The sequence below is a fragment of the Limanda limanda genome, chromosome 11, assembly GCF_963576545.1.
Source record: "Limanda limanda chromosome 11, fLimLim1.1, whole genome shotgun sequence".
Taxonomy (NCBI): domain Eukaryota; kingdom Metazoa; phylum Chordata; class Actinopteri; order Pleuronectiformes; family Pleuronectidae; genus Limanda; species Limanda limanda.
This window is the reverse complement of record NC_083646.1, coordinates 1,605,165-1,626,269: the sequence shown is the minus strand read 5'-3', so window position 1 is coordinate 1,626,269 and position 21,105 is coordinate 1,605,165. Positions and strand designations below refer to the sequence as shown.

Genomic DNA, 21,105 nt, shown 5'->3' with positions numbered 1-21,105 from the left:
CACCGGCGCCGGGTCACCGAGGTTCCGCCTCCTTCCTCTCCCGTGTGTCACCGGCGCCGGGTCACCGAGGTTCCGCCTCCTTCCTAATCTGTGTATCACCGACTGCTGCGCCGGCCTTTGAAGCCTCACTCCTGAACCTTTCTGTACGTTTTGCCCTTCGATTAGTCATGCAACCGCCGTCCTGTAGGACCTCATTACTGTTGGTTATCATTTTAATCTACTGAGCCGCTACAGGCCTGCTGGAGCTGGAGGAGGAGGAGGAGGAGGAGGAGGAGGTGGAGGAGGAGGAGGAGGAGGAGGAGGAGGAGGAGGAGGAGGAGGAGGAGGAGGAGGAGGAGGGGGAGGAGGAGGAGGAGGAAGAGGAGGAGGAGGAGGAGGAGGGGGAGGAGGAAGAGGAGGGGGAGGCGAGGCTAGAAATCTATTAAAAAAGAAAGTGGACATGGATGAGTGGTGGAGGAGCGAGCGGAGAAGTCCATTCCCTTCCGCCCTCTGTTTCCGCGTCTGCTTCTCTCTCTTTCTTCATCGCCTGTTTCATCCTCTCATTTTCTTTTCTCTCTCTCCACCACTGTCTCAATCTCCACATCCATCCCTCTGCCTCTCCCCCTGTCATCTCTTCCCTCGCTCTCCCTACGCCTTTTCTTAATCTCTCTCTCCGGGGTTTTCATCTTGACCTTCAGACACCTTCTCCTGGTGCCACTTTAATAACTTACGGGGGGGAAATAGGAAATGTGGTCTCAAGTCAAAATTGAAATGGGCTTTTTTTTTTTATTTGCTGGCACTTCGGGGCTGTTGATATTCATGCGGCAGAATGAGGCGAAGCAGCTTCCAGAATATTTTTCATCAAGTCTGTGCTCTGCATCATTTGGGTTAATGAACAGAAATTAAGTGATGCAAAGTTTCATTTTCTGACCTCGAAACCTCGTTTTTCTGACCCGAGGTGGTTTCACTCTGAGCCGCACTAACTTATGTGAGAATATGAAGAGTTCAGAAGAATACTAATTTGATTATATCCTCCATTTATTCTATTATTCCCAGTTATGCATGAGGGACACGGCGCTGTAGCTAAGAACCGGTCTCATTTATAGTCGACTCCTTAAAATCCTTCAGATTCCCTTTAGCTGGTGTCCTTAACTTTTTAATTAAAACTTATCTTCATCCACATCGTCTAATATACATGTCAAATCTAGCCTGTAGACATTTAATACACATGTTTGTGTAGCTTTAATCTTCCTGAGTTTAATCTTATGTGTTTAAGTTACAAGAAAAACATAAAGTTCCATTATATTGAATATATTTAGTAATCAGCTAATTAGAGCCCAAACTATTGATCACTTAGCTGAAAAAACAGTAAAACAACTTTTATTCTGCACATTAAACAATGCAGACAAGATGTGTATTTATGTTTACATTTTATAACAAGTGTATATTCCCAATTAAGTTCTATATACTTGGTTGTATTTGTGTTTTCTTCATTATTCAAAATAAAGTTGCTTAAACTGTAAAATATTAATCCCCAGCTACATTTATTTGTCAGTATAGTTATATGACAACATAACAGGAGTCATTGCCTACATTTTTCATATTTACATATTGGCTGATTTATCTTTATCAGAAATGTTTTACTCCCTAAAAGATGCATATCATTCATGCTCTATAACTAATAGTTTCCGCACTTTGCATGTTTGTCTATTTCAGGAACATGTTTAAAAAACTTACCTTAATGTGAGATCTAACTAGTTTTGATCATATGATAAAACTCATGTGTTGTTGCTGATTTATTGACATTTGCCTCGATGCTGCTCTGTTGTCAAGTTTTCTGGGGAAAAAGAAGAAGAAATCAAGTGTGAATGTTTCTACTTTGTCATACAAGAGATTTAATGGAACGACAATCATGGTAATAATCAAATAATAAAGGCACTAAAAATAAATCCAATCATTACAGCCCACTATTTGAATCTTCTGTTCCATCAACTGCAGCGACATTACAGAGTCAGAGCCATTCATCTCCCCCCCCCGACCGCCTGCATTACCATTAAATGAGATACAACAGTTGCTTTCTTTTATCTCTGCAATTCCATTTCGACATATTGGTTTGAGGAATATGATGCGGAAGCACTCAGAGAGCGTTCACTGATATTAAACAATATGGCTGCAAAAACAACGTGGCTCCTTTCCAATTTAATTTCATAGTGAATAACCTGCGTTTTGATTTGATTTTTATTCTCTTCCCTCACTGGGACTCGAGAGAGAGAGAGAGAGAGAGAGAGAGAGAGAGAGAGAGAGAGAGAGACGTGCGCCCCCTCGGCTCGTGGGCCGGGGCAGAACTGGGAGAATGGCGTCATTAACATTCTCTGACAGTTAACGTTTCAATCTCGCTTTGTGGCAGAATCCTAATATTGACAATAAAGTGCCAGATGACAATAAGACACGGAGAGAGAGAGAGAGAGAGGGAGAGAGAGAGAGAGAGAGAGAGAGAGAGAGAGAGAATGAAAAGTGGAGCGATGGATTTGGGATGCGGCCCGGGCCTGACGAGGGTCGCGGCCGCTCCGATCTAATCAGCAGCCGTGTGATTGGAGAATCTGCTGGAGGGGAACAAAAAGAAACGAGGAACAAATGAGATCGAACAGATGCAGAGGAGACAACAATTCAATTTTTGGGATAACTGATGTTTAACTATTTCTGAAAGTTTGGGTTCGGTTTGAAATCTCCTGGGAAATATGTTCTGCTTCAGAGATTCCTCTTTTGCATTTTTGGCATTTGCCCGACGCGTCAAAGCCTGAATCTGATGCAGCTGCAGCTTCACGACTGAAACAACCAACAATATGCAATCAAATCAACCAAATCAACTAACAATTATGTATTTTTTATCTTCGTGTCAGTTTACAGTTTAGTGGACTAATCGTTTAGTGTCTAAAATGAAAATTGTTTGTTTGTTCCGAAAGATAAATGAGAAGGAATGTAAGAAAATATCCACATTTGAGAAGCTGAAAGAGAGATTTAAAATAAATGAAATGTATTGATTTCACATGATTAATCGTTTTAGCTCTTATCAAATCAGAAAGCAGCATTTTTCATCATCGTTCAAGCTTTTAAATTTTGTTTTATGTCTTGCTCCCAACAGCAGATCCAGGATGCCGCTGACCAGGGGGTGAAGTTCATCGGATTCGTCCAGGAGCCGTACGGGGCCCCATGCACCTCCATCAGAGAACCAGACACCCCCTCCCTCTCGCTGCACTCCAGCCCCAGCTCGCTGCTCGGCTCCCTGGGCAGCCGCAGCCCCTCCGACCCCTCCGACCCCTCCGACCCCTCCAACCCCTCCAGTCCCACAAACCACGCGGAACCCGGAGCTGAGGCCAAAGCGGCCGCGGATAAAGAGGGAGGCGGTGGGGAACCCTCGTGCGCGGCCCTGGAGGGAGCGCCGGGCGGGGCGGAGAAGAATCACAGCCAGAACACTGGGAACCACTCGGGGAGCCGGGTGGGGGGGGAGGTGTCAGAGCTGGACGTGGAGCTGACGGAGGAGAACTCGCCGTGTCACAATAACAACAAAGACGCCGGCACGGAGACAAAGGAGCGGCCGAGGTACCGGCAGCGGAGGGGCGACGGTGAGTGGTTTCCATGGTTACCATCATAAACTCAACCGAAAATGAAAATCACATGTCTGGCAGAAGGGAAAATAATGGAAATGTGGGATTTCAAATCTTTCATACGCCACCACCCAAGAATGAATTAGGTCATTTGCATATATTTACAGACACATTTTATGAGTAAAATTTGATATTTCAGATTCTAAAGGTTCAGTTCACCCAAATAACCACTAGAGCTGTACTGATGGTTCCTGTTTTATGTGTCGTGGATACTGATACTGTATCTGTGCAACCTGGATACAAACAGATACAGCTTATCCACGAAAAATACAGTTATTAATGGAGGTATATCTTCACCTCCGTCTGTGTCAGAGCGAGAAATCTCAGCAGCAAAAATCTCAAATCCTATTGTCTTCTTTCTGAAATGGTCGGACTGAGCCTTTAAAACAAAGCTGCAGCAGTCGTCCCAATGGGGGGGAGGGGCTGTGATTAAAGGTCAAATTTTCCGACTTTAAAACTTTACAAGACTCTATATTCCAACACGAGACCGACGACTGGTACAGCAGCTTTCCCTGTGAACTAAACAGAGAGGCATAATGAGGAATAATAATTACGATAATTAAAGGTCAAAGCTCCAAGCTGCGAAGAACATTACGCTGCTCCGCTCTGGGCTCAGGATCTCAGGATGTGTTGTCCGAGCATCTTTAGGGAAACACAGGCTGCATCCTTACGAGTGCGTTTTTATTTGAAAATGAATCAAGTCTGCTTCGGAGTTTTAGAGACATTAAAACAGAGAAGTTAGGAAATGCTAGTAGCCCAGTTTTATTTTGAAAAGGCTAGTGCTAACGATGGCGTATCACAACCGTTTGCTCATTGGCTCTTTTCCGTCTCCTTCGCTGATTCGTCCGGCTCCTATCACATGACCCCTGACAACCATTGATAATCAATAACGGGCTTTTCCGACCACGTTGTCTGAAATTCTGCATTTGACAACGATACAACCTTTAACGTGCGTAGTGACATTTATGGCTTTAATATCTTTTTCTTGCTATAAACGCCAAAAAGTGAATAACACCACCATCTTATTGCCCCTTTTTAATTGTGAATTATCACCTCTCCGGCAGATCTTAGCTCTGGAGAGATTAAACATGTGTTTTTTTTATAATCTTTGCATATCATATGCAGACCGCTCTGGTACAAGTCGTGACCTTGAGCAGGAAGATTTATTTTAGAGATTTATGCTGTTTTGTCATGGAGCTCATGAAAGACCCAGTATTACTTCACCTTATGTTCTTCTTCTTCATAAAATATCAGCTCATCTGTAATTTTTTATAGTTTTAGATATAGAGGTATTGATCTAAAGCATCTAAACGAATCAACTTTGCTTCGGAGTTTTAGAGACATTAAAACAGAGAAGTTAGGAAATGCTAGTAGCCCAGTTTTAGTTTGAAAACTCTAGTGCTAACGATGCCGTATCACAACCGTTTGCTCATTGGCTCTTTTCCGTCTCCTTCGCTGATTCGTCCGGCTCCTATCACATGACCCCTGACAACCATTGATTATCAATAACGGGCTTTTCCGACCCTGATGTCTGAAATTCTGCATTTTACAACGATACAACCTTTAACGTGCGTAGTGGACGAGCTATTATTCAAGTATTTCCTGTTTACACCAGCACGCAGGTGTGTGTTTATTTATTACAGAGATTACAACCAAACTTATGCCATAGTTTGAAAAACGCTGAACGAGGTTTGTGTTGCGTGTTATAACACACTCACACCTGTGATTGCGTCATCAAACCACAATCAGCTGCTGGTCCCAGACAAGATATCAAGGGTTGGGAGATGAAATCCGTTGCTCGAGGGCATCAGTACAAACGGTAGCTTCTCTAGTCGCATGCTCAGAGACTCCCAGTGACAGCCTGTAATCGTGAGCCAATATCTGTCTAGATATCAGTGTGACTGCGTTTGAACCTCTTGGCTGTTTGACTGAAGAACGGCGTGGTGCCGCAGATCCCTCTCGAAACACTTGGCAACTGAAGAGGTGTCATTTCCCGATATTGCCTCAATCTTACACAACAATGTGCCGCCTTGGGATATAATCCTCTTTATCCGTTACACAGAAAGAATCATATTATAGCTGCGGTGCATTCACATCCACACTAACAGCTGATGAGGCAGGGAGTCTGTGAAATTCACCACAACCGTTTCTTGCCGAGTTATTTTGTGTTTCTTCGGGAATCTGCAGAATTCACGTCTCGCCCAGAAACGAGCCGTACACATCTACACCTCTATGACTTATTCATGATAGCTCTGGTGTCGAAATTATCTCAGACATTTATAGTTTCAACTTTATTCGAGCATTTCAGGATTAACAGATGGAAACGCCCACCGCTCTCCTCCTCTTCCTCCTCCTCCTCCTCTCTCGTTCTCGCACAAAAACTATTTGTGATGTGTTTCGGGGGAAATGTGCAAACTGTGCATTAAACACACGTCCAAGTGGGAGTGTTACCATGTGTGTGTCTCTGTGTGTGTGTGTGTGTCTATGTGCACCTTATGTACAATTTGTAATGCGATTAGGTTCCAAACACCTAATACTCGGTGATGCATAATGATTGTCGTCTTTGGTGTGTGCGCTTTGTGCGTCTGGTTGTGTCCTCATATATTATTGCATGTAAGTGTTGGTAACACACACTTGGCATCGCAGCAGCCCACAGCCCACTGGTCCATCTGGGCCGCCCTACAGTGCGTTCTGCAGTGAGATAATCCCCCCTCGCCTCGTCCTCTACCTCCCTCAGCTTCGCAGCTCCCTTCTCAACCCCCAACCTCCACCGCCCCCCCCCCCCCCCCCCCCCCCAAATCGCTCTGACAACGCCAGCAGCAGCGGAGCGGCAGCCAGCCGGGGCGGTAAGGGAGCCTGCCAAGCTGCCATGTCCCTCTCTGCTAATGCCCAGCCTGCCGAGGAGGCCCGGGAGTCTCGGACGCTGCCGGCTTGTCCGCGCTAATCCTCAGATCTGGAGGTGAACGCTCGTGCGAGAGCCGGCAGCCGAGCCGGCGAAAAGTCTGCGGCTTTCTCGATAAACGAACAACCATCGCCGAGACCGCGGCCCCGGATAGAAACTGAGCCCTTAAGTGTGGGGACTGAAATGCTTGGACGGTTGGCGGAGGAGGGATTCTGTGAGGCGGAGCGGGATGAAAAGCTGTAGCTGTAGCACGGTTGTAGAAGCAAGTCTGGATAAGACGAGTCTGTCTCATAAAAGTTAAAACCAATTTGCATGAGCGAAGAAGAAGACCCATCGTTTTGTCGGAAATGAAATGCCGAGTGGATTATTCTTTTTATGAAGATGCAGAGGAAACGTTTGGACTGAAACGACTGAAGCATGTGAATCACTTGTGTGGTTATGTTGAGGCAACTGGAAGCACAGAGATCAGAGTCAGGGAGAGGTTGAACTATAAGATCGAACACGCTGACCTTTTCAATATGTGAGTTCAACCACATCTGCCCTAATCATGAGCAAAGGTTTCAGCTGCCGCCTTTCTTTTATACGTCCAGTCTGTCCTCTTCTATTATTTCCTTTTCTATAAGAGTGAGGTCTTTACGTTTTAAAGCAGGAGTAATAGATTTCACACTACGATTTTGTTAAACTCTCACTTAATATATGTGTGTGTTTGCTTTGCTTCGGTTCACACTCACCTGGCACACACACAACAGAGCTGAAGCTTTTTGAGTGCAAGCGCAGAGTTTCAAGTGAAAGCGTTGCAAAATCGAAAACCTGAAATTAATCAAGTCTTGCTCTCAAAACGCTCTTGCATAGAGATTGAAAAGAATAAATCAAGTGTATACATAGAAGGGTATATTTTGTAGGAAATGATGTTGGGTAGATGTTGTGCAGAGGAGGTCATGAAATTGAAAGTGAAAATGCAGGAGAAGCTCAATCGAACGGGATATTGATGCACAATCAACATTCACAGATGCCAGAGGAAGTTTCTTCACACCACTACAAACCTTTAAGCTTTAAACAAACTACACAACATGAAGTAAAGACTTTTCATCTCAGAAATAATCCTGACATGCATCAGTCTGAGTCTTTTTCAGCTGCTCGCTCTTTATCCTGGAGATCCGTGTTATCTCTGCTCAGATGGGATCAGTGTCCAGCTCCTCAGATTAGAAGAGAGAGAAACATTTTTTTTAACCGACATCGACATGATGACATGTCACGCTGGAACGCCACATCGCCAAGATGGCGTGGAGCCGGCGCCCTCGTCAGTTGGACGGCCGAGCTGCTGTCAGATCAGCCTTTGATGCAACTGGCTTCCAACGTCCTCATGGAGCTCGTTCTCTCGCTGGATCTCACAGGCGTCGGGTCAGCGGCACAGACTCGATTCTCCGAGGCTTAGCCGTCGTCTGTTGATGTAATGAATTCACGTGATGAGGTTCAAAGCTAGTGTGTGTGTGTGTGTGAGAGAGAGTGTGTCTGTGTGTGTCTGTGTGTGTCTGTGCGGGTGTGTGTATGGAAGTAGATCTATAAATATTAATTAATAAGGGCATTAAGTAAGATTTTACTTCCAGGTCTATAATAATTCTCGGAAACATTAATAAAGTCATTGATTAGGAACAATGAATTTGCCTTAAGGTGACATTTATGGCTTTAATATCTTGTTCTTGCTATAAACGCCAAAAAGTGAATAACACCAACGTCTTATTGCCCCTTTTTAATTGTGAATTATCACCTCTCCGGCAGATCTTAGCTCTGGAGAGATTAAATATGTAGTTTTTTTATATCTTTTGCATATCATATGCAGACCGCTCTGGTACAAGTCGTGACCTTGAGCGGGAAGATTTATTTTAGAGATTTACGCTGTTTTGTCTTGGAGCTCATGAAAGACCCAGTATTACTTCACCTTATGTTCTTCTTCTTCATAAAATATCAGCTCATCTGTCATTTTTTATAGTTTTAAATATAGAGTTATTGATCTAAAGCATCTAAAACATGAACATGAAACTGGTTTTAAATCCAGATTCACACAGGGAGGAGACAGTGAACCTGCAACCTTGTTATTATTTTGCAGAAAATCTCCTCATCCGCCCGGAGGTTGAGGCCTCGGGCTGTGATGGCAGCGACATGCTTTCCTCTTCGGTGAAGAATCTTACAAACAGTCGCCTAGATCATTTCATAATTTGATTTACTCTCATCTCTTAACTCTCACGTGTGCAAAACCAAGTGCAGCAAGCCAGCTCATATTGTATTGTGGATTATTTATTTGTCTTTAGGGGTTTTATTAATATACTGAGACTTTAATTAGAACAGTTTATACCCTTGAAATTACCTCAGAGGTTATATCCTTTGGTTGGTTTGTTTATAAGGAAGATTATGCAGAAACTCACGGGCGGATTACCATGAAACCTGGAAGGATGCGGTTTAACTAACTAGGCAAGATAGAGCGTTTTCTACACTTTCACCAGTGTCCTTGGGAATAATTTGTGGATCCTCTGGTTTAAGGGACTGATATTTATGAGCATGGGAAATATGGTGCGGCTTGAACTTAAAGGAACTGTTGGGCTTTGGTGGAGAACAATCACCGACTCCTATTTGAGATGAAAACATTGTTAGTTTGCGGTGTGGCACGTGCTCTTCCCTCCGTTATGATGCACTGCACCAATGCAAGTAGCCAATCACAGCCCACCCTGAGACAAAAGATGTCAAGGTAACAATGAGGTAAACTCAGGGAATCTTTGAGGTTTTTACATTTTTACCTTGTAATTCGTCTCAGGTTAAAAACATCTGCACATCAAGAGACAGATTTCCATGGAAAGTATTTTTGAAATACTTCAGAATACCAGATAAACACACGGCTCCAGTTTCACTTCCTAGTAGTTTAGTATGTGTCCAGCGTGGTGGACGTCAGCTGGACAGATTTATTGTTGCCTCGGCACATCAATAATGAAGGGCTGTCTTCTTATCTTCTATTTCAGTGGTTTCCCTGTTTGGCTCTGCTCTACTTGCCCTTAGGCAAGGCACTTAATCCTCGACCGCCTCTGTGCAGTGTATCCAGCGCTCTGCAGAAGAGATGTTTCCAGACAAATAAAGGTTAAAAAACAAGCCATATATCCTCTGCCTGCACAACAGGCGCCTTGGTGCCATGGCCACGGAATAATTAGGCTATAATGAAATATAATGCATGAAAAACTCAAAGCTCTCACAGAGCAAACAGACAACATCGTGAGGGCAGCAGAGGGGGGGGGGGGGGCAGCACGTTCTCTTGCCTCTGGCTGTTATTTGCTGTCGTGTTTTTCTATAAATCTGACCACTGCCTATAAAAGCCTCATCAGTGGAGGTGGAACAATCTGTGTAAAATATGGTTTAACGCTGTTTCTTATCTTATTACGCTTCGATTGCAGAGATTTAGAGTTGTGACCCAAAGCTTTTCTAAACCAGTACACACGACACAATAGAGGGGGGGGGTCCTCATGACCTGCCTGCAGCTCCCCTGGTGCCATGATTCACGGAGCCAATTCTTTGTGATGCATCATCTCCGGCTTGTTCACATCAACTGTAAACCAGCTAATATCAAACAAATCCCCCAGACATGATTCGCTGTTAGGAGATGTGTTGTTGTGGTGAGTTGTGTGTCGAATGGGGAAGTTGTGGCGTTGTCCAGGATTTGTTTGCCATATTGTCCTCGGTGTAACCCGGGTAACGCAGGGGGGGATGAGGGGAGTGTGTGTGTGAGTGTGTGTAGGGGAGTGTGTGTGTGTGTGTAGGGGAGTGTGTGTGTGTGTGTGTTCGAGCGTTCTGCTGTGATTCGACTTTTCTCAAGAGTGACAAATGATAAGATTTAGGGAATTTGGTGGCCAGCTGTCACATCACTCAGACGAGCCAGACAAGAGATGGTTGTATAAATGATTCATTCTTCCTGGGTGTCTGCTGGAAGGATGGACGGCTGGAGGACCCAGAGCGACTGAGCCATGACTCCCACCGCCACAGCCACCCCTTATCAAAGTGTGTGTGTGTGTGTGTGTGTGTGTGTGTGTGTGTGTGTGGGTGTGTGGACAGGCGGGTGGCTGTGCTGCACATTCTGCTCATCCATCTGGTTCACTCGGGGTATGACAGTTCGACATTTGCATTCGAAAGAAAAGGGGGTAAAAAATCGAAACCGGGCTCCATTTGAATTGCTTTCCTCCTGATTCAGACCTCGCTCACATCTCCGGTGTTTTGTTTTTTTGTTTCACGGCCGAGCAGAAGCAAATATCTCGCTCACTCACTCACATCACAACAAATAAAAGTCTTTCCACTTTGATTTGGTAGGATATGAGGGAGGAGGAGTGACACACGTGCCGTGAGCAGGTTTCCAAAGCCTGTTTCCCTCTGAGGCTGCAGCGCTGCATTATGTATATTTCTGCTTGATGTAAACAACGGTTAGCTGGAGAGCTTTTAATGCATTATTCAAGGTTATACTATTAATTGTCTCGGTTACAATGAAACGGTCGCTTTTAAGTTCCGCACCGTCGCGTTGCATCACTTCTGCAGAACATTAAAAGGAATATGAGGATGATGTGAAGCATGAATACGCCCAAATTGATCTTCATTCACTCGCTGGGAAACAGGAATCGGCTCTGGAAGGAGATTCTCTGCATGTGTGTGAGAGCGGCTCTCATCCTGTTTCACTTTCTCATGTCTCGTCTGTTTTGCACCTGCCAAGTTAAAACTTTAGTTTGTGATATAATAATAATGCTGAAGGTTTAATTATAGTTTTATTACATGCAAATGTGTCCTGTCCTGCTTGCACGGGACACCAGAAATGAATATACAACACATGCATAAGTCAGCACATGCATCTTTAATTTGCTTCTGTAAAAGTCCTAGGAATAAAGAATACCAGTGTACTGCAAGTTACATAATAAGAGTCTGAGCAACTTAATGACGACTGCAAATTAAATGCACTGAAGTTGTTATGTCAAATTTACTGTATTAATCACTGCAGAAAAATCACATCTGGTCCCTTTGAGACAAACCAGACAACTGATGTTTAACAACTGACAAGTCGGGGTCAGATTTGATGGAAGGTCTCGCTGCTGTTTTCGCAGCGTTTGTCTAATTTTAGTCGACTACTTTTGTGTCAATGCTGCCCTATTTATCCAGCTCAGCTTGTACAAGTGTTTCCAAGGACCTGTGCAATCTCTCCTCTGCACCAGGCGCTTTCTTTTATATCATCCATCTTCACGAGGATACATTTCACCTCTGAGATTTGCACAAGACGGGAAAATCGACTGAAATCAAGAATGTGCACAAATTGTTTTTTTTAGGTTGCTGTTTATGGCTGATGACCACAAACCCTGCGGCCAAGTCTTTTTTTTGGCCCAGAATCGTGTTGACGGTCCACACGTTGGCTGAGCTTCCCCTGGTTTCTTATCTCATAAAAAAAACAAATGCACTTCAAATTGATTATTACCACATTGGATATGTGGGTCGTGCTGAAGAGTCACAGGAAAATAAGTTCTCCAAAGTCTAAGAAGAGTGTTTTTTTTTGTATTTAAAATGCATCACATTGTAGCTTAACTCTGCTGATAGTTCTCAAAAATATATAGATTTAAAAGAAATCTCTCATTCAGCCCTTTAATGGACCATTACACTAAAATGTAATCTCGTCCAGTAAAGTGTTGTAGCAGAAAATACACTTTAAATTGTGTCCAGTGTATAACAGGAGTTCAATTCCCCTGCAGTAAATAGTCTGATTATTCCTCCAAAGGCTTCATCGCTGGTGTCACATCCATTAAAGTGAAAATCAATGACGAGATATTTGTTTTCTGTCGTGTCTCCTCAGGGGCGGAGCTACTGGCTCTGTACAACCACCCCCCCGTGCGAGAGGGCCAGGTGAAGTACTACACCGTCAAGGTGCCGCTCCGCGTCCAGAACTGTGACGAGGGCGTGAAGGGCGTGGAGGCCAACTGGCTCGACCACATGACTCAGCACTTCAACAACGGAGCCTCGCTGGTGGATGGATACTTCCACCTGGGCAACGTGAACAGTAAGTGGGACTTATCACTGCAGGAAAACGTGTCTTACACCAGGGGTGGGAAGTAACGAAGTAGAAATACTTTGTTACTGTACTTAAGTAGATTTTTTCACGTATCTGTACTTTACTTGAGTATTTCTTTTCCTGACGACTTTTACTTTTACTCGTTACATTTGAACAAAAACATGTGTACTTTCTACTTCTTACATTCTCAAACTGGCTCGTTACTTGAGCAGCGGAGGTTGGCGCAGCTCTATCTCGCTCTCTCTCTCTCTCTCTCTCTCTCTCTCTCTCTCTCTCTCACTCTGTCTCATCTAGGGTTCGAAATTTGTAAAATTATACATTATATACATTATATTCATATTGTTGTTATAGTTTTTCAGTCAGTTGAGATAAATCTTGAGGAGAAACATTTTGGGTTGTTTTGTGTCTGTATAGGATTACTATAAAAAGCACTACTTTTGATACTTAAGTACATTTCAACACCAGATACTTTTGATACTTAAGTACTTTTAATAGGAGCTACTTTAAGACTTTTACTCAAGTCATTTTCTCACGGGTGATTTCTACTTTTACCGAAGTCACTTTCAGGTAAGATATCTGTACTTTTACTCAAGTATGGCTTTCAAGTACTTTATACACCGCTGTCTTACACAAACTGATTTAGTTTACATCTCACACAGAGTCCAACACATTAGAATTAGAGTCTCAAAATATATAACACAGTTAGTTCTCCCCCTTCCAGACCTAGAGATATTAGAAAGTCAAAAGCTTCTTTATTTCTATCACAGATTCACCAGTTAGCATCAAGCAGTTCAAAAGCCAGATCAGCCTTTATTACCTTACAAAACCAGTGGCAGGTGTTGAGATATCTATGTTTTGTTCTCTATCTTATGACTATATTTTACTATATTTTACCTACATTTATATCCTGTGAATCAATATTAGCTGTATAGTCTATAGAATCAACAATACTCCAACTGTTTCTTTTAATTGGAGTGATGTATAACTTCTTGACTCAGATGCAGGGTCAGACACAGAGCAAAACCACTGTTAATTATATATTAGAGCGTTTTTCATTTACCACCAGAAATCTATCGAAGCTATTTAAACATGTGACTGTCTGGATGAATCCTCTGTCTGTGTCTGGAAGTGCAGGATTTTTTCAAACTGCAAATACACAAGCTAGATAACTGCAGAAGGCTGAACTGATTTTGTGATATTAGCTTTGAGTTGAACGATGTGGAAAAGGTTTCCCTCGTGGTGTCAGACCCGCTGAGAGTCAACTCTGCAGCTTCACTCAGCCTTTAACCTTCTTATCTCATTGTTTTTGCTCCTCCGGTCAACACACAGTTTAAAATTGGAGTTTACGACGTCTGCCGGCTCCACACAGAAAACTGCACTCGGCTATTTCTAAGAAGCAAAACAGGTTTTCAATCCCCTGTTCAATCGAAACCATCAGAAGTAAAGATTTTAAAAGGAGATAAGAAGCTTGAATGATGGGATGCTCATGTATTAAGGAGCATTTATGTGTTTGTTTTATTCATAAGTGAAATTTCCAGACAGGCAAAATCAGAATGACTTTTCTTTGGCACCAACAGCAGATCAAGGTTTTCACAAAATATCTCAACGTCTACTTGATGGATCAGCTCATGATTGACATTTGGTTGAATGCCATGAAATTAGATTTGAGTTTGTTAAGCCTTCGTCTCCAACTCCCATGAATCCTCATTGTTTCATTGCAGTTGCCTTAACTTTTGCATGAAGTTATCATCCAGCTCATGGTGACATAAGAACCCATCATTGTAATTTGGTCAAACTGAGCCACAGCAGCAGCATCAGACTGTAAAAAGAAATCTGAATATATCTGCATCATCTTTCTTTTAAAAGATGACAGAAGGCTGAACTCTTCACCAGCGGCTGCGTGGCAGACGTGACGGTTCCTCTTCTCCCCGTGGAAGCCGGAGTTAAAGGAGATTTTTTTCCACTTTTTAAAACAGTTTCATGTTTGGGTTTCTCCTTCCTCCTCCATCAGCGGCTCCGTGCTTCACTCCGACACTGGAGAAATAATCCAGCCCGAGCAAATAAGAGTCATAATTCATTAATCTGGAAAAGTCGACGCCTCAGCAACTCTGAAACACAGATAATTAACCTGATAACAAATTAGTGCCTCCTTGCATATTTTATGTCCTGCGAATGGAGTAATGAAGTGTATTATTATGATTACTTTTTTTTTTTTCTTTGCCTATTACTGGCATTGGAACATATTTTGCATTTTTCATGCACGGCTAAGATACGCGCGTCTCTTGAACAGTGAAATGACTGAGGAGAATAGAACGCAGATCGACTGCATTATGAATCTGTCTCACCCTCCGCTGACTTCTCGGGCTGAATTCAGCTCACGGCTGAAGCTCAGACACTTTAGCAGAAAACCGACAACTTTACAGAGGTGAACGCTGCACTTTGTGGATCTGAGTCTGTGGAGAGCAGCTGGCAGCGTGACATCAGAGCGGCGTCCCGTTTGTTGTTAGCAGCTAATTACATCCAACAGCCGTCGCAGCTCAGGGCTTTGGAATCAGCAGCCGTCTCCGTATTTAGCAACTTCTCTCCGACATGTTTGTGGATCAGGATGAGACGCTCGACACGGTGCAGGAGACCATCACAACAACTACACACATGAAGGAGGTGGTTGACAGCAGGGCGACACACGAGAGGGCGCCGGCCGACAGAGAGGGACAGGAAGTGACAGCCTTGTGTTCAGATCGTCTTCAGTTCGACAGGAACGTGTGTTCTTAAGAGTGTGACCTTCTTATCTTCTTTTACTCTTATCTTGTTGGACTGTTATCGTTTTTTAAAGCGGCAAATCTCATACAACTTTCAGACGTGAACTGACCTTCAGACGTTCTCCTGGAGTTTTCCGGAGTGGCTGAATGTGAGAGTGCAAATGTCTGAGTCAGTTGTGCGGCAGATTGTCTTTAAATTCAATTTAAACTGTGATAACTTTGATTTATGACACTTCTGATACGATGATACTTGACTTTCCCGTTGGCTTCAGGACCTTTTGTCGTCCTGGTCTGAACCAGAGACCCTCAGCTCAGAGTCCGGTGAACCTGCCTGATTGGAAAGTTGTAGTATCTGTAATGCTGTGTAATCTGACTCGGATTATGAATTCCAATTTGGCCAGATTTCACGTCGGTCACTCAATCCCAGTTTCAATAAAGATGTTTTTCCATGACAACATTAATCACTGATAGTAAACCACAGAGTGACAGTTATTAATTATTACTTAAACTCAGTAATTGATTGAGATTAATTATCCGTGCGGCTCTGAGCCAATGCTACAAATTATAACAGTTTTTAATCAAGATGAAAACTCTTCTAGAAAAAGAACAGTATGAGGTTCTGAGTTGTTTGCTGCATTTATGATTTCATCTCACTGAATTGTATACCCTTACCTTGTACCAATTTCACTCCTCCTTTCGCAATTATAAGATTGTAATTGCAGAGATTTGCATGATTAATATGAATTATAGGCTTTTGAAAACCTCCATCCATCCATTACATATATATATATACCACTTGAGAACATGCAAAACCTTCTTTCTGTGCGAACCTCTCCACTCGTGAAGCGTTAATTGCAAAAAGCATTAAACTGACAGTTATGTACTTGGATATTAAACATTCAAATATCACAAATTGAAATGCATAAACCCGTAAGAGTCTGTCGTTGTTGTTTTTCCTTCAGTTTCCAGAATAAACATCACTTTTCATGTCCCTGCAGCAGCTTGTCCTGGACATGTTACCTTCCTGTCTCCAGCTGTTTGTCATGAAGAGACACACACACACACACACACACACACACACACACACACACACACACACACACACACACACACACACACGCACACTAAAACACGCCGTGTCCCTGTGCTCCTTCAAAAGATGGGTTTCCATGGTGAAGCAGATAGAGAAGGATCAGGTTGCGTTGTTTGTACAGACGTGTGTACTTGTGTGTGTTTGTATGATGCATCACTCGCTCTGTGTGATGTGGCTGTGATGTTCAGACCTCAGGGTCCGATTTCAAACTGAAATTAAAATACAGATCCAAAGCTGCATGGAGCCACTGTCATAAAACACACAGTCAGGATTCATACACACATGTTTTTTTTATATAAAATATCCCATATATGTACTTATATATATACAGAAAGTTACTCATATACACATATTTTCATACTGTGTGACGTGCGGGGGGTTTGTTTACTAAACCCTTATTAAGAATTAATGGTGTTGGTGGAGAGTGGGCCTTTGTTACTGGTGTAGCTTAAGCTATCTCCAGAGCCACACTGAGGATTTGCAGCCCAGCTGTGAAACATTGAGCTGTTCATACGCATGACAGTCGGCCCTCACTGCTTTCTAAATGTGGGCAATGGAGGGGAGAGAGGGAAAAGGAGGGGGGTGGGGGGGGTGGTGAAGCGAGGGAGTGATGCAGGGAATATGAAATTCCAATAAGGTTGTCTGCTGTGAAGAAGAAGAAGAAATTCATGGAAGGGAAGAAAATGTTCATTTCTCTGAGACTAAAGTTGATGAGAGGTGGAATAAGTGTGTTTTTGTGTGTGTGTGTGTGTGTGTGTGTGTGTGTGTGTGTGTGTGTGTGTGTGTGTGTGTGTGTGTGTGTGTGTGTGTGTGTGTGTTTGTCCTGAGCATATCTGCAGGATGCATGCAGATGCCAGTTTCCTCGTCTGTTTACTAGGGCTGGGCAAGTTAACTCGTTTCAATCGAGTTAACTCAAGTGATGAGTTAACTGGATTAATTATTTTATCTCCCATTAACTCAGGTTTGATTATTTATTGTTTTATTGTGAAAGTCAGGCTTTTATTTTGTGAAAGTCTGTTGCTGACTGCTGCAGAACAGGAAAAAAGAAAATAATTGGCGGATAAACAATCGAGTTAACTCATCACTTGAGTTAACTCGATTAAAACGAGTTAACTTGCCCAGCCCTACTGTTTACATATTGAAATTAGTTTGCTGGTTCTCTTCTCACCTGTTCAGGCTCACGAGTGTTTAAATTGAGATGTCCAGTGCAGTGGTGGTTCTGAACATGTCTGTGAGGAAACATCTGTTTGTCTGTGGTGGAGCTGGCTGCAGTTTTCTTTCTTTAACTGTAAAACTGTAAAAGTGACCTGCTGCAGTGATTGAGTCCCGGTGAGTAAAGACCTGCTGCAGGAACCTGACGCTGCACAAAGAGCTGTTCACCTGTTTGTTCAAAGTTCAGTGAAGCTTGAAGTTCTGGTTCCTTTATGTTACACAACAAGAGCATAGAGCTGATAAGATTAAAAGTTTAAGACATATATGAGCCACATAGAAGATTGTTTCAGCTACTTACTCAAAACCTTAAGATTGGAAAACGGATGATGTTCACAGTTGTGGATCTGACACAGAGTCCTCACTGAACTGTATTAAAAGGGTTATGATAATCCCTCTGTTAGACTCCAGCACCACGGTGAGGGAGAGAGAAACCCCGGAAAGAGATTATCCACAAATTCATCCGATGCCGGAGATTTCGCGGCTGAGGAGGCAGAGCGGGTCTTCCACTAATTAACGGGTCGGCAGTTTGATCCAAGGTTCCTTCCTTTCTAACGCTGATGTGATCTGATCACCGGGTTCCTCGGCTCTCCGCTGGTCCGACCAGCAGCTCGTACGCTCGCTCACTTCCACCCGGGTGTCTGAATACTACAAGCAGTACATTAACTATTTATCTTGTTTTTACGCTGACAGATTCTGGAAATGAGGGTTGAATCTCTGAACCTAAATCTATCTTGAAATGTTACAAATATTAATATTATATTAAGGTGTCAGTGGTCCTGACTGTGAGCGTCATGTCTCGTGTTCTACTGAGCACATTAAATAAATAAATAAATGTGGAAGACATTTATTTAGACATTTCTGTTGTTATTAACGTATTTATTTCTGTATTCATTTATTTATTTCCTTTTTTATTTATTTATGTATTTCTGTATTCATTTATTTATTTCCTTTTTTATTTATTTATTTATTTCTGTATTTATTTCTACATTTAATTATTTATTTATTTATACTTATGTCATGTATGTTCCTCCATAATTGAGGGATAAATCACCCGTTAGAAAACAAGTTCCTAATAATCTATATTTCAGTTGATTCCAAAGTCTCCTGTTCGTTCTGACTCGTCACGTGACTGCGCTCGTGTGATCATATGAACTGTAACCTAGTAGAAGATGGAAATCAATAGAATATTAATGAAGATTAAGAATTCATACTTTGGAAATGTATATTAATAAAGTAGTTGTTCCATAGCATGCATGCCTCTCCACTTGGAGGTTTCTACAGATTCCTGTCCCTGGCAGCCGAAGTCTGCCCGGTAACACGCAGGTAACCGGCCTGCAGCTGCCAGACCTCACGCACGCCACACGCCCTCGTGTCCGTCTCTCTCTCTCTCTCTCTCTCTCTGGATCGCCACTCGTCCTGTTTGAAATATAGATGAGCTGTCAGCCGCCGGTCTGCAGCTCTCAGACGGAGTTTCTGAAACACGTATTTAAATGGTGTCAGCAGACGTGACCCGGGGGGGGGCAGGGTCACTCTCCGGTTCCTCAGCGGTCAGCCGGACTTCAACACTCCCAAAATCCTAACTTTGAGAGTTTCTGAGTCATTCAACTGGATTAAATGACGCTATAAAGTAATAAGACATCTGTTTTTTATATTTAAAAAATCTAATTTACTTCTCTTTCTCAGACTGAGTCTCTTTTCAAGAGGACAACAGTTATAGTCAGTTTGATGATTCAGCAAAAACTCATAGAAACCAACAACACTTTTCTGCTGTAAATCCACTACTCTATTGAATTGTTGATGTTTTTATTCAGGCAGTGATCTTGGCCTCAGTTCAGCCTTCGACAGATTGGTGAACTAAAGCCACAGAGTGAATCCTCTTCAGCTTCTGGCCCCGGTGGCGTCTGAGAGAATCTGAGTTCTGCTCCTGGAGAAACCTCCTCACTGCCCACACACACACATCTTCACACACACATCTTCACACACACATCTTCACACACACATCTTCACACACACATCTTCACACGCTGCAACCAGGAAAAAGCCTTTTTCATAGTTTCTGATCTTCACTGTCTTTATCTGAATCCAAGCTCGGACATAAATATAAGATCCTAACTTTGCTCATGAAAACCACTGTAGCTGCTGCTGCTGCTGTGAGTGATGACTGATGAGGGGGCCAGGGTCTCAATTTAGAACTCCCCTCCCCCCCCAGAGGGTTTATTATAAAGCGAAAAGTGAATGAATGATCAAGAGATTTGAGACACAATCAATGACACATTCAGAGATTCTTTCTAAAATCATCTTGTCTTCAACAAGACACAAATATCAATTCAATTATTTGAAATGTTCTGCATTACTCAAGCAATTTTATATCTGCCACCGGTTCCTTGTCAGGTGCAGGTGGTGAGTGACGGGATTAATAAAGTATCTATCTATCTATCTATCTATCTATCTATCTATCTATCTATCTATCTATCTATCTATCTATCTATCTATCTATCTATCTATCTATCTATCCATCTATCCATCTATCCATCTATCCATCTATCTATCTATCTATCTATCTATCTATCTATCTATCTATCTATCTATCTATCTATCTATCCATCTATCCATCTATCCATCTATCCATCTATCTATCTATCTATCTATCTATCTATCTATCTATCTATCTATCTATCTATCTATCTATCTATCTATCTATCTATCTATCTATCCATCTATCCATCTATCCATCTATCCATCTATCCATCTATCCATCTATCTATCTATCTATCCATCCATCTATCTAGAAGTGGAGACAGGAAGTGGAGATATGGGGCTAGTTGGTTAGCATGCTAACATCAGCAGAAGCAAAGGAGGGGTAGAAATCTCTCCATCATAGACTGTATATAAAGATGGACGACATGACATGTCATTTTTCATCCTTCCATCATTACCTACAGTTGATCCTGAATATTCAACATTTAATTCTGCTAGATCATTAAGTAAACAACTGTAAAATGCTGATATTGGCTTTGTAGTAAAAGCAACAAACTCACATTCATCTCCTTTAAGTCTCAGACAGGTAGACATGGAAAGCAAACAGAAAATACACTCCACAAAATCTCAAATGTGGAGCCTGGTGCTCGGTCCTCTAATGAGTTCTGTGTATTGATTTGGATGAACATGGAACCAGCGTTGTTTTCCACCGGTGTCACATCTCAGCTGATCTGAACCTGCAGCATTGATCCTGTGTCTCTGAAGCCACTTTGACTCTGATCAACATCCTGTTAGTGGATTCAAAAGACTGCCGGCTCGACTCTAATGTGAAACAGCAGGTTTGAGAACATGTCCGTGAATATCGGGAACAAACTGATTTAATATGTGCAGCCGGAGACGTCACATCTAGAGCCAGACACACGCCAAGCAGAGACTCTGCA

At 42.6% G+C, this 21,105-nt stretch overlaps 1 protein-coding gene across 1 annotated transcript in view; it reads left to right on the top strand.

The window, feature by feature from the left end:
• Positions 1-21,105, top strand: part of LOC133014504 (raftlin-like) — a 102,215-nt gene that overhangs the window by 62,920 nt on the left and 18,190 nt on the right. The window contains exons 5-6 of the mRNA XM_061081769.1: positions 3,122-3,602; positions 12,407-12,610. Coding sequence (XP_060937752.1) covers positions 3,122-3,602; positions 12,407-12,610 — 685 coding nt within the window. The remainder of the gene's footprint in view (positions 1-3,121; positions 3,603-12,406; positions 12,611-21,105) is intronic.